The 12,184-nt window shown below is 64.0% G+C and overlaps 1 protein-coding gene across 4 annotated transcripts in view; it reads right to left on the bottom strand.

The window, feature by feature from the left end:
* Positions 1-12,184, bottom strand: part of Itpr3 (inositol 1,4,5-trisphosphate receptor type 3) — a 52,913-nt gene that overhangs the window by 992 nt on the left and 39,737 nt on the right. For 2 of the 4 annotated variants that reach the window (XM_013072832.3, XM_087210479.1), the window contains 27 exons: positions 11,828-12,079; positions 11,608-11,733; positions 11,402-11,527; positions 10,884-11,004; positions 9,514-9,704; positions 8,998-9,146; positions 8,783-8,891; positions 8,609-8,699; positions 8,355-8,524; positions 7,405-7,579; positions 7,114-7,292; positions 6,742-6,942; positions 6,478-6,588; positions 6,193-6,288; positions 5,989-6,090; positions 5,826-5,912; positions 5,197-5,307; positions 4,938-5,130; positions 4,616-4,741; positions 4,230-4,402; positions 3,682-3,846; positions 2,901-3,093; positions 2,601-2,705; positions 2,392-2,519; positions 1,827-1,992; positions 1,225-1,385; positions 101-262 (listed from right to left, as the gene is read on the bottom strand). In XM_013072832.3, coding sequence (XP_012928286.2) covers positions 101-262; positions 1,225-1,385; positions 1,827-1,992; positions 2,392-2,519; positions 2,601-2,705; positions 2,901-3,093; positions 3,682-3,846; positions 4,230-4,402; positions 4,616-4,741; positions 4,938-5,130; positions 5,197-5,307; positions 5,826-5,912; positions 5,989-6,090; positions 6,193-6,288; positions 6,478-6,588; positions 6,742-6,942; positions 7,114-7,292; positions 7,405-7,579; positions 8,355-8,524; positions 8,609-8,699; positions 8,783-8,891; positions 8,998-9,146; positions 9,514-9,704; positions 10,884-11,004; positions 11,402-11,527; positions 11,608-11,733; positions 11,828-12,079 — 3,969 coding nt within the window. Of the gene's footprint in view, positions 1-100; positions 263-1,097; positions 1,386-1,826; positions 1,993-2,391; positions 2,520-2,600; positions 2,706-2,900; positions 3,094-3,681; positions 3,847-4,229; positions 4,403-4,615; positions 4,742-4,937; positions 5,131-5,196; positions 5,308-5,825; positions 5,913-5,988; positions 6,091-6,192; positions 6,289-6,477; positions 6,589-6,741; positions 6,943-7,113; positions 7,293-7,404; positions 7,580-8,354; positions 8,525-8,608; positions 8,700-8,782; positions 8,892-8,997; positions 9,147-9,513; positions 9,705-10,883; positions 11,005-11,401; positions 11,528-11,607; positions 11,734-11,827; positions 12,080-12,184 lie in introns of all 4 variants that reach the window. The other 2 variants (XR_002395734.2, XR_002395733.2) reach the window with 2 other exon arrangements.

The following is a 12,184-nucleotide window of genomic DNA, read 5'->3' as shown; positions in this document are numbered from 1 at the left end:
CTGGCAGGGGACCCCAGCACCTCCCTTCCGCCCACGTGGGAGCTGAGGTTACTGGTGGGACCCTGAGGTGGGCCCAGGGCGGACAGGAGAGGGCATGCACCTGCTCCTTGAGCTCGTTGAGCTGGGTGGTGAGATGGGACACCAGCTTCATGGTGGAGCTGAGCTTGTCCTGGAGGATCCGGATCTCGTTCTGCTCGCCCTCACCCTCGCTGCTCACCAGGGACATGGCCCGCATCCGCGGGAACCAGTCCAGGTTCTTGTTCTGCAAGAGACCCGTGCATCGTGAGCAGGCTCCAGAGCAGCAGCACCTCGCTTTGGAAAACTGATTCAGGGGTGGGCTTCTGCCACACACTTGACAAAATTCCTGGCCGTGAGCGGTCATGGGGAATCTGAATTGACCTGGGGCCTCCTCGGTGAGAGGAGCTGGCCTGAGCCTGAGCCTGAGCCTGAGCCTTCCCGGCATCGTCTGTTTACTCCCTGATGGTGGTGCAGGGAGGCCTCCACACCCAGACCTCGGATCTCCTTCCTTCCTTCTGCCCCACACCCCCGGAAGACACGAGTCAGACAGATGGCAGACAGGGAGCAGCGGCTCCACTGGCGAGGGCTGGCATGGACACGTGTCTGCAAGGCAAAGCCACGTCTCCCGTGATGGGAGGGGCGGGCCACCAAGCAGTTTTTGGGTCCTTGTTGCAAACAGAATCTCCAGGGCATCAGATAAAGCTGTACACAAGAGCAGCCAAAATACAACTGTACGAGGCAAGCAGAGCTCTCCCTCTGCCTTCCCTGCCTTGGCCCTCCGGGACTGGCAGTCAGACACACTCTGTTTAACTCACGGAGCCTGACCTTTGCAGGGTTTCCAGGCTCCTCGGGCCAGGACCATTCAATGTCAGGAAGCTGCCCCTCTCTTGCCCAGCTAGAGGCCCCCTACTGCACGGCTCCTCAGCATTGCTGCACCCTCTGGCCCAGGGACAGCCCTCATCCTTGGCATCGACACTTATGCCCGGTCTGCCTGCCCGACACTAGGACGTGAGGTTGTGCGCACGCAGCAGCAGGTGCTGTGGGCCGCATGGAGCTGGGCTGGTCCAGCTGCTGCTCACCCCCAGCTGACTTTCCAACAGGTGTCCACAGCTGTCCACCTTTCGGCCTTGCAGGACTGTGTGGACAGATGTGGCCACTCCTCCAGCACGCAGGGGACAGGAAACCACGGCCAGAGGCCCCTCGCACCTTGATCATCTGCGCCACGTAGCTCTCGGGGCCCGTGTAGTCTGTCTTGTTTTTCACACGCACCAGCACGATGAAGTGCAGGTAGCTCCACATGTTGTGCTCCAGCTTGATGTGCTCCTCGAAGGACACCGTCTTGTTGTCAAACTTGTCCCTCTCCAGACCTGGGGGCAGGGGGCATCAGCCTCCAAGCGCCACGCGGGGCCAACTGGGGGAGGGACCCTTGTTCTCACGATGAACACTTCTCTGGGTGACTTGGGTCACTGTTCAAGGCACACCCCTGCTATGGCCAGCTGCAGCCCTCCCGCAAAGGCAGCTGGGACTCTGGGAGTAATGCCACAAATGCGGGGTGTGTCCTGCAGGTGACACCTCCACCTGAGGGCCGGGGAGAGCACTGGCCAGACACCTGCCGCTCGAGGCCAGTGACGGCTTCAAGTCCCTCATTGTGAGCCCAGTCAGAAGTGAGGGTCGCTGCCGCCCCTGCCACTCCCTCTGTCACTCAAGTGCGGCACAGTTACCATCCCCAGGTCCGGGCTGAGCTGGCACCCTCCGGCCCTGCACCCAGTGAATCCCCGATGGCTAGCAGCGCCAGCCACGGGCCTCACCACAGATGAAGCACGTGGTCTTGAGAATCTCCTCCTTCTTCTGCTTCTCGCTGCGTAGGTCAGCGAAGGTGTCGATGATCACCCCGAAGATGAGGTTCAGCACGATGATGATGACAATGAAGTAGAAGAGCAGGTCGTACACTACTCGGGCCGGGAACAGGGACTCCTGCAGGGCAGACAGCGAGGCTGGGCCCAGGGCCCCCAACCTGGCCAGGCAGGATAGGACAGGCGACTGGGGGTGGACTAACGCTCATCCCAGATCCCCAGCCGCCTCTCGAAGCTGACTCAGCTTCCCACCCTGCCTCCGGCTGTGGAGAGGCCAGAAACCGGGGAGCCTCTGCCTGACTCACAGCTCCCGGCCCTGGGGCCAGGTCTGGTTGCCAAGGTCTCTCCTGGGTCTGCAGCGAGCTGGGAGGAAGAGGGGTGGGAACAATCTCCCTGGAAACTGGCTGGGGAGGGAGGCAAGGAACCGGCCTTCCGCACAGCCTGGGGGAGCCAGGCTGCATCCCAAGCACAGGTGTCCCTCTCCAGCGCCGGCCTGGCTGGGGCCAGAGCAGGTGCTCACGTCTTTGGAGGGCCTGCGGAGAATGTCGCCCACGCCGCCACCATTGCGAAGCCCGTGGTTCATGACGGTGACGATGCACATGAGCAGAGTGTCACAGGCCCGCTCCGTGCTGTCGGGCTCCTCGTCCTCTGTGAGTGGACAGTGTCCTCAGACCCAGGACACTGGCGTCTGCCCTGCGCTCCCAACGCCCCCAGACATGCCATCTTCACCTTCCAGGACCTTGGGCACCGTGACCTCCGTCACACAGTCCATTTTGTCCCCGCTGCACGTGTCTACAAATGTAGCAGCTCCCTCTGGCGCCCCTGGGGGACTGGCTGGAGGGGCAGGGACAAGGTCACCACGAGGACCCTCGGGGTTGTCCCAGCATCACACGCTCCAGGAGGCCTTGCCTGATCCTGCGGCCCTGGGCCCAGCACCTAGGCAGGAGCCAAGCTCCCCAGAACCCAGCGGAGTCACACGTCCCTTGCAGCCCCAGGCCTGCCCCACACGGCGCCGGGAGGCCCCCAGACCTCGGGAGTGGTTGCCCGGCAGCCGGTCCACCTGGAGGATGAAGTCGTCCTTGAGGAAGAGGAAGCCCACGATGGAGAAGAGGTAGACGAGGATGAGGGCCAGCAGGGCGGTCAGCAGGATGGAGCGGCCGTTGCGGGTCACACTCTTGATGACATTGAACAGCGTCTCCTCACGGTAGACGAGGTCGAAGAGCTGCCAGGCGGGGATGGAGCACTGAGGGGCTGGGCCGGGCCCTCCCGGGGGGCAGTGCCTGACCCTGCAGGCTGCCCTGGGGTCTGCACTGAGGCAGGAGGAATTGGCAGAAGCTGGAGCTCCAAGACCAGAGGAAGGCACGTGGAGTGGCACGGCGGGTGGGCACCAGCCACAGGGCGAAGGACAGCGACCCACAGTGCACTTGCTGGGCACTGGGTGCACCCTAAGTGCTTTCCACGATTAGCTCATCTCAGCCCACAGCTCAGTTATTCTGGAAGGCAGAGGTGCTGTCTCCACTTCACAGATGGGGAAACTGAACCACAGGGCGGTGAGGAGACTTGCCCAGGGTTCACATAGCCAGGAGTGGTCAAGTTGGATGCAGAGCCGTGGAGAGTTGGGGCGGGCAGGGCCAGAGGGGGATGAGGGCCTGGAGGGCCAGGCTGGGGGGAGGTGCAGGAGGACTCTGGAAACCCACTCCTCCTGGAGCAGCAGGGGCTGACAAGAAACTGGAGCTGGGGACCTGCTAGCAGCTCGTGGGGAGCCTGCTGCCCCTACACCCTGCCCAGCCCAGCCACGTGGCAGGCTCACCAGGATGCTGTAGAAGAGCTCATGGGCAAAGAGGCCCAGGACGCTCGTCAGGATGTAGCCCACGTGGTACAGGAACTCCACGTCCATGACCATGGCCTTGTAGCCCCGGATGAAGGTGCCGCGGTTGCCCACAAAGCTCACCACGAACACGATCTTGTTGGTCAGCTGGGGGTGAGTGCAGGGCACTGGGATCAGGGCCCCAACGTGCCCCCTGAGCCCTCTCCGATGCCAGCCCAGAGCGTGCCTGGGCTCCGGGGACTCAGAGCAGCATTCAGGAAGGGTGAGGTCAGGTACAGGAGCGGGGGACGGCACAGTCCACAGCTGTCATAGTGACCTGCCAGTCAGGAAAGGGCCCCTGCCCTCATCCACCAATCTGTGACGTCCCTGTGTCCAGTGTCTCTGGACAGTGACAGGCAGCACGGTGCACACGGCAGCCCTGAGGCTCCTGACTGTCTGTCTAGTACGGGCTGCCCCCAGCTGTGAGCTGTAAGGAGCTTAGAGCCCCTCCTCTCTGGGGCAGAGTGGCAGCTGTGCAGGGTGGCACTCACGTTGAGGGTGCCCAGGATGTTGAGCGTGGGCCCGATGCCCAGGTAGTAGATGGAGCGCAGGATGAGTGCCACAATGAGGGGTCGGATGCTGTAGTGCTTGGTGAACAGGGCGGTGATGGAGAAGCAGATGAGGATCCAGAAAAGCAGCGAGATGAGCGGGGAGCCCAGCACGCCTGGGAGACAGGAAAGCAGGGGGCGGGGCTCAGTCCAGCACACCACAGCCCCAGCGCAGCCCCCAAGACCCCGAATCCCCCTTCCTACTACTACTACTAAGTTCCCGGTGCCTGGTTTCAGCCGCCTCCACTACTGCATCTCAGGACCTAAGGACGGTGCCTTCCAGCTGCTGCCACATCTGGTTCCTGGCTCACACCTGCCTGTTCCCTCACCTGTGGATGCGCCTTCCACGTAAGGGTAGAAGAAGGCGATGATGATGTTGATGAACACCGCCAGGTTGAAGGAGATGCTGCCCCACAGGGTCATGCGGCGGGAAAACCAGTAGATCAGCGGCATGCCTGGGCGGAAGGGTGGACACTGGTGTGGGGTCCCCGAGGCCCTCTGCCCTCACACGCTCCCCTTCCGGAGGGTGGTGTGATCGGAAGAGCCCCTGCCCAGGGTGGGGTGGCACCAAGCACCCAGCAGCAGAAGGCCCAGAGGCTGCAGGGTGTCATCCAGGGACCTGTGAACGCCGCCCTCCCGCCCGGTGCTCACTGCGGAGCTTGCGCTGCCACTCCATCTCGTTGTGCAGGAAGGAGGACTGGTCGAAGAAGTCGCTCACTTTGCTGCCCTGCTCGTCCTGCTCCGTGGTGGTGAAGAGCCGGTGCTTGGTCTCCTCCGTCAGGAACTGGCAGATGGCGGGCACCGGGAACACGATCTGCTCCATCCTGCGGTCCTGCCGCACGATCTGCACACAAGGCCGAGGTCACCCCTGGCCGAGGCCCTGCTCCCCAGCCCCGGGGCCGTGGTCCACCTCGATCTGCGACGTGTGGTTCTCGTAGTAGGCCAGCGGGTCCTCTTCTTCCTCCAGCGCTGGTGCCGAGGGCTTGAGCATCTGAGACAGCTGCTTGTTGTTGAGGCTGAGCTGGGGTCCCAGAGGGCTCCAGTCAGGCCAGATGCCCGACAGCCAAGCATGGCCTGAGCCCCGCTCCAAAGTCCACTCAGGAAGTGCCACCCGAGCCCACCCGGCCAGGACCCAGCTCAGGGTCAGGTGCCAAAGGGGAGTGGAGGGGCCTGGGCCAGAGAAGCCCACAGGGTGACCCGCGCCCCTCCCGGCCTGCCAGGGTGCAGCCTGGGCCCTGCTGGAGGTGCCCAGCCCTGACCAGACCCACGCAGGCCTGGCTTCCACGTCTGTCAGCATCCAGCTCCTGCCTCCGAGCCCCACCCCTCAAATCTTGCCCAACTCTGATCGGGCTTCCCATGCTGCCTTGGGGGCAGCCCCTCCGAGTTCCCCGCCTGCCCCAGGTAACCACTGACCCTCGTTTCTCACCTCTGGCCTCATCCTCACCCTCGGGTGGCGCCCTCACCCCTGTTCCCATACTGCTAGCCCACCCACCTGCCGCCAGGTCTAAGCTCCGCCCCGCCCCACCCCCCGGCACCCACCATGGAAGAGATGCCCTCGGCCTCCTCCTCCTGGATGCGCCTCACCGGCTTCAGCAGGTGCTGCAGCTGTTTGTTGTGCCTGGAGAGCTGGAGAAGGCAGAGCAGTTAAGGGGCGGGGAGTGGCCTCGGGGCGGGGCCGGGGGCGGGGCCCGGGGGCGGATACCTGCAGCGCCAGGATGTAGATGTTGTGGCCCACTTCTCGCGGGCTCACCTCCGAGTTCTCATGCTCCTCCTCCTGCACGTAGGCCTTCTTGATGACGTCCACCTGGGGGCCAGCACCTGCTCGAATGCCCTCCTCCTGGGCAGTGGGTCCGGCCGGGCCCTCTGCTCAGTCCCATCCTCCCGCCCGCCCCGGGCCCAGCCGCACCAGCTCCTGGGGCCGCAGGCTGATGAGGATGCGCTCTGCATTTTCGCTGTCGTGCCGGCTCTCCATCAAGGCCAGGAGCAGCTTGGAGGCGTTGTCCTGTTGGGGGTGGTGGGCGTGGGCACAGTCTCAGGGCCCCCACTATGTGCCCCACAACCTCCTCCTCACACTGCTGCGGCCCCCAGTCTACCGCGACCTTCCCCCACTTCAGGCGTGCACACGTGAGACGGCCACAGCACACACGCGCGGGTCCCGGGCACATGCCGCACGCACACCGCTGGGCCCCACCTTGAGCTGCAGCACCAGGTCCATCCGGTACTTGCACAGGGGGCTGATGTCATTGAGGATCAGTGCCGTGATGATGTCTATGCCGTTGGACTCGTGCGTCACGATGCAGGTCTGGCAGGAGGCAGTGGGGGGCCCAGCCCGACCCCTCAGGACCGCGGTGGCTGGGGCTCGCCTCCTCCCCGCTGCAGCCGCTGCACCCGCTGCACCACCCACAGGGCCACACCGCCCTGCAGCTGGGCACTGCCCACCCCACCACGGGCTCACCTGGTTCTCGTGGCAGGGGCCCTGGCAGTACTCCGTGAGGGTCTCCAGGGTCTGGGTGACAAGGCCCACGTTGTCCTCGTTGATGTAGAGCCCCAGCAGCCCCAGGCCTCCGGTGGTGCTGCCGCACATGATGTCCAGGAACTGCAGCGTCTCGCACACCAGGTTGTAGTTGGTCTTGTTGTTCTGACAGCGCAGGAAGTTCTGTGGAGCAGACAGTGGGCAGGGCGGTCTCCGGGGCCCTCGGGAGGGGACACGATCGCAGGGAGTCAGCAGCCACCGAGCAGCTGTGCCCAGCCAGGCGATGGGTTCTGGGCACGGCGGCCTCAGTGTGCGGAGGCAGGTGGGGGCTGGCCAGGTGCAGCACATGCTCACCTGCAGGTCGCGGTTGTGGTTCTCACACAGCAGCTGCAGGAAGCGCAGGATGGGCTGCATGATGAGCACCGATGTGCCCATCTCGTTGCTCTGTGTGCGCTCACTCGCCTCATGCCCCCTGCGCAGGCTGGGGCCCAGCGAGTACGGGGAGCCAGGCATGGAGAAGGAGGTCACGCGGCCTGGGGGTGGGGGTGGGAGCTGGTGAGGGGGCTGCTGGAAGCCCCAGCCCTTCGCCCTCACGCTTGTGCCGCTCCCCGAGGGGAGCCCCGCTCTGCATCCTGCACCCCTGACCTTTGGCGGTGGGGTCGGCCAGCTCATGGTCCTCCCGAGGCCGGCTACCCAGGTCGGTCATGTTCATGGCCACCGTGGACTTGGTCTCCTGCTGCGCCCGCTTCATGCGGTCATGCAGCACCTTGAAGAAGCGTTCTGACTTCTTGTCACTTGTCATCAAGTTGTAGAAGGATTTCTGGGGGACAGGAAGATGGGGAACAGCTCAACTCTAAGGGCCCCAACCTGGCTGCAGGAGCAAGGGCAGCACACGTGGCTCCCAGTGCCCCAGGCTCCAAGGCTGGCAGGACACAGGGACACCCGACACCCGCGCCCTCCGGAGGCTGTCAGGGGTGGGCGGGGAAGGAAGGGCCTGAGGGAGGACTGCCCGGTCTGAGCTGGAGCCCTGCACGGCCTCCTCCAGTCCGGTGCCCCTTTGTTCCTGTCTGCTCCCCACACGCAGCCAGAGGGATCCCCATGACCTCCGAGTCTCACCCCAAAGCTGCAGTGGTCCCACCTCCCCTGAACAAAAGCCACGGCCTCAGTGCCCATGAGGCCAGGCGAGGGCCGGGCCCCTCAGGCCCCAGGTCCTCTGCGCTCCCCACCCTGCAGCCCTGCGCCACCACCTGCCCCGCCCAGTGAGCTTCTGCCTCCATCACTGTCCCTGTCCCTCCCTGTGACGTAACCCCGGCCACGAGCCGACCTGCCCTGCTCTCCGTACAGCCTGTGGTCACCTTAGCACCTGTGTCCCCCCCTGGGGTGTAAGCACCAAGAAACACAGATTTGGCTCTTTTTACTACTGAGCCCTCCGTGCCTGGAATGCTGCCGGGCGTGCAGGTGGTGAGGGACAAGGGTAAAGCAGTTGGCTGGGCTTCTGGAGGAGCCAGGGCTGAGCTGGGCACCAGAGGCTCGGCACCTGGCCCTCTCCAAGCAGGAAGTGCCCCAGCGCGCATGCGGCCCCCACCAGCCCACACCTGGATCTCAGTGTTGCCCCCGTCCAGCAGGCGGATGGCCAGGCCGATGCTCTCCTGGAAGATCTTCTCATTCTTGGTGCTAGTGATGAGGTCACACACCAGCTTGGTGGCCCCCTCCTTGTCCAGCCGGCACTGGGTGGCCCCGATCGCTGAGCAGTCTTGGTCCAGGCCTGGAGGGGATGCACTTGAGGGAGGGCTGCTGGGGTGGTGGAGGGGGGCCAGGCCTGGGGGCTGGGCGGGCGTGCAGCACTGACCGGTGCCCATGGGGTCTGGGAGCTCCCCACGAGAGCTGGACTTCCGGTTCTGCAGGTAGTTCTGCAGCAGCATCTTGCGCAGCTGGTTGCCCTGGGGAAGAAGGGAGTGAGATGCCATGGTGGCCCCCTTGGCCTGGCACCCAGCCGCCCACCTCTGCCCGCCACGGCACTCACCCGGTCACCATACTTGTTCCTCTTGAGCAGCATCTGCTGCAGGGTGCGTAGCACCTTGGTGCACAGCTTCTGCTCCGACTCCATGAGGCCCTTGCTGTGCTGGATCAGCCTGGCCGGGGAGGCAGCTCAGCCACCGTGCCTCCCTCGCACACCCCCAACCCGGCCCACAAGCCCTCCCCGGCCCAGGCCCCTGTGTCCCTGCCGCCCCTGCTCACTTGGACAGGAAGCCCCCGCTCTCGCAGCGCTGATAGGCCTCACTGCCCTCCGGGAAGAGCAGCTCGGGCCAGTGCAGGACGTCCACCAGCACGGACAGCTCGGCCTGCACCAGGGGCTTCAGCCGCTCCTCCAGGGCCGTGATGATGTCCTTCGGCGGGCAGGCGGGCAGGGTCACCGCCGGGAGAGCACCGCGGCACGATGGCCACCCCGCCACACCCCGCAGACCCACATAGCTCCCTGCCCTGCTTGAGGCCCTGCCCGGACCACAGCCTCCCCGGTAAAGCCCATCCCAAGCCTGGCTTCGCTCCTGGCCCCTCCTCTGGCTGTGTGACCTGGGCGAACTGCCCTCTCCGAGCGCCTGTGTCCTGCACCGCACTCCCTTACAGGCCAGCGAGCTGGACAGATGCAGTGTGGGCGGGGCAGGCTGCCGAGCAAGGGCTCCAGACCCCGGCCCGCTCCGCCTCCGCCACAGGGGGCCACATAGGACCAGACAGGACTCAAGCCCGAGGCCCCACCTGCAGCTTCTCGATGATGTTCTTGTAGTCCCACTGGTTGGTGGCAGGGGTGAGGCGGGGGAAGGTCCGGGTGGCTGTCTTGTAGCTGGCAGCGTTGCGCTGGGCGGCTGCAGCAGAGCTGGCACCACTGCTGAGCAGCGCGCTGATGTGGGCATCCAGGTCCATGGGCAGCGAGATGGCCCGGCCCTTGGCTGTGGGAGACAGGGTCAGGGACAGGGCACCCCACACCAAGGGGTGAGGACCCCACTCCACCGGCTCCCACTCGAGGGCCTGAGGTGCTCTCTTCCCCTGTTGGGGTAAGAAACCAGCTGGGCATTGGGGTGCATGCCCGTAAGCCCAGCACTCTGGGAGGCTGAGGAAGGAGGATGACAAGTTTGAGCCCAGCTGGGGCAACTTAGCAAGATCCTGTCTCAAAAAAGTGTTCTAAAAAGGGCTGGAGGCCAGGGATTTAGCTCAGTGGTCCCACTGCCTGCCTCGCAAGCACAAGGACCCGAGTTCAATCCCCAGTACCAAAAAATAAAAAAATAAAAATAAGTAAGTAAAAAGGGCTGGAACGCAGCCCAGAGTGAAAGCTCTGGGTTCAGTCCCCAGTATCGCAGTGCTACAGCTGTGTCTAGCTGTCCCCGCAAAGCCTCATTTGGTCACAGGTGGGGCTTTGCAGAGGTGGCTGCCTCTAGGGTGACACTGGGACTGACTGTGCGATGCTGGGTCAAGGGCACTTGGTTAAGGGTGTGAGCAAGCACTGCCCACCCTGAGTAGCCTGGATAAAAGGGGCGGGAGACGCTGTTAAGGTGCCTTGCCGCTTCTGCCCTCCTCTGCCTGCCATGGACTGTTTCTCCTCTGGGAGGCCCCTCTGCCAAGCCACCGGCCTTGGAGCCAGCTGATTATGAAACCTCTACACACCATGAGCTAAAAAACCTTTCCCCCTTTAACTCTGCGTGGAGTATTTTGTCTTAGCAACGAAAGTAAAGTAAGACACAGAAAAAAGGTGGGAAGGGACAGTGGAAGATGGGGAAGGAGGAAGGAAAAAAGGTAAAGAAAAGGAAGAAAAAGAAATTATAGGCAGTTCAGCCTCTGACTCCACCATGACCCCTCTGGGCGTCCCTGCTCCCCCTTCTTGCTCCTCTTCCCCAGCTCTCCCCAAAACTGGCCAGGCCACCCCACCACCTGGGACCGTATGTGAGCACAAAAGCAAAACACAGCCCTCGAGCTGGGCAGTGCCACGCAGCTGTCCCCTCTGAGAGCAGACGCCACTGGAGAGGACGTGCTGAGAAGCACCTGGGGCAGGTGTGGGCCCCGTGTGAGGGCAGGTGCCCTGCATCCCCAGGCGCCAGGAGGGGGCGCGTGGAGCTGCGGCCAGGCGTACTCACCCACCATGGCAAGGGTTCGGATGCAGGCCTCCACGGAGCCCTTGTGCTGCTGCTGCAGCCACGGGCACTCAAGCAGCCGCGTGGTGGACTGCAGCAGTTGCACGACGATGGTCTGGTGTGTCTGCAAGAAGCCACACAGCCACCGCTCTGGCTCAGCCCCCACCGGGCGGCCCCAGGGCCATGACAAGGCCGCAGAGGATGGGGATGTGGGCCGTCACCAGCCACCTGTACCTTCGTGCCTGTCAGACCCCTGCCCTCCGTGTCTTTGCTGAGGAAATGCTACACACTGTCCCCTGCCACCCCAGGACTGTCCCTACCCCTGAACGGGACTTCCTGTTTGCAGTATAGTGCCCACTGCCACTGTGAGGTGATGCACACTCTTTTCAGCTGAACTTGGGGGTGACTCCTCACACAGCACAGACAGCTGTTACACTTGTGCATCCGCAGGCACTCAGTGCAACTACCACTGCTCTTCCTCCCTGCTCCCCAGGCTGCAAGGCCAGGCGAGAGCCACTCACCTGCAGCGAGGTGCTGTTCTCAGAGAAGGGGGAGCTGAAGAAGGCACTGATGGTGTCCAGCACAACCGTCAGCACATACTTCTCCAGGGCAGGGTCTGCCAGGCGCTTCTCACGCCGGTTGCACACCTAGGGGAGGAGAGGGCTCCAGGGTCAGCACACGGAGCACTGCACACCCTGCCCTGCCCCACCCCGCCCCAGGGCCGGACCCGCGCCATGTCCAGGGTGAAGCTCTCGAAGAGGGTCCAGATGTGGTTGCTGGTGTAGATCTCCTTCATTTCCACCTCCGTGTCCACGTAGCAGTGGTTCACGAAGTTCACATAGGCCATCTTCACCTGGGCACAGTGCGCGGTTTGGGCTCACTCGGGCCCTGCCAGGCGCTGTCCCCGGGCCCCGCCTGCCCCTGCCCATGCCACCACACCACCCCACCTCGGTGATGCAGTCCTCATGTGTCACCACGGACACCACGTCCTCCAGAGGCAGCAGGGACGTGCACTTGATCTCAGTGTAGACATTCTTGCCTTCAGCACAGGCGGCCAGCAGGTCCACCAGGGAGATGTGGTACATTAGGGGGCTGTGGTCCTCCACGCCGTCACGAGCGGTCTTCATCATGTCCAGCAGGTGGGCCAGCGAGGCCTTGTCATTGTAGAACACGACCACATCATCCCCTGCGTTGGTCAGCTGCAGGGGAGGCGGCAGGCGGCAGACCCCTCAGGCCGGCTGCCCTGGACCCCAGCCCTCCGGTGTGCAGTTCCCAGGGAGATGCTGGGCTCTGACCTTCAAAAC

Source organism: Heterocephalus glaber, unplaced genomic scaffold (genome assembly GCF_053883595.1).
Source record: "Heterocephalus glaber isolate CG9 unplaced genomic scaffold, H.glaber_assembly_v1.0 deba00001141, whole genome shotgun sequence".
NCBI lineage: Eukaryota > Metazoa > Chordata > Mammalia > Rodentia > Bathyergidae > Heterocephalus > Heterocephalus glaber.
Note: the sequence above shows the minus strand (reverse complement) of the source record. Positions and strands in the feature narration are given on the sequence as shown.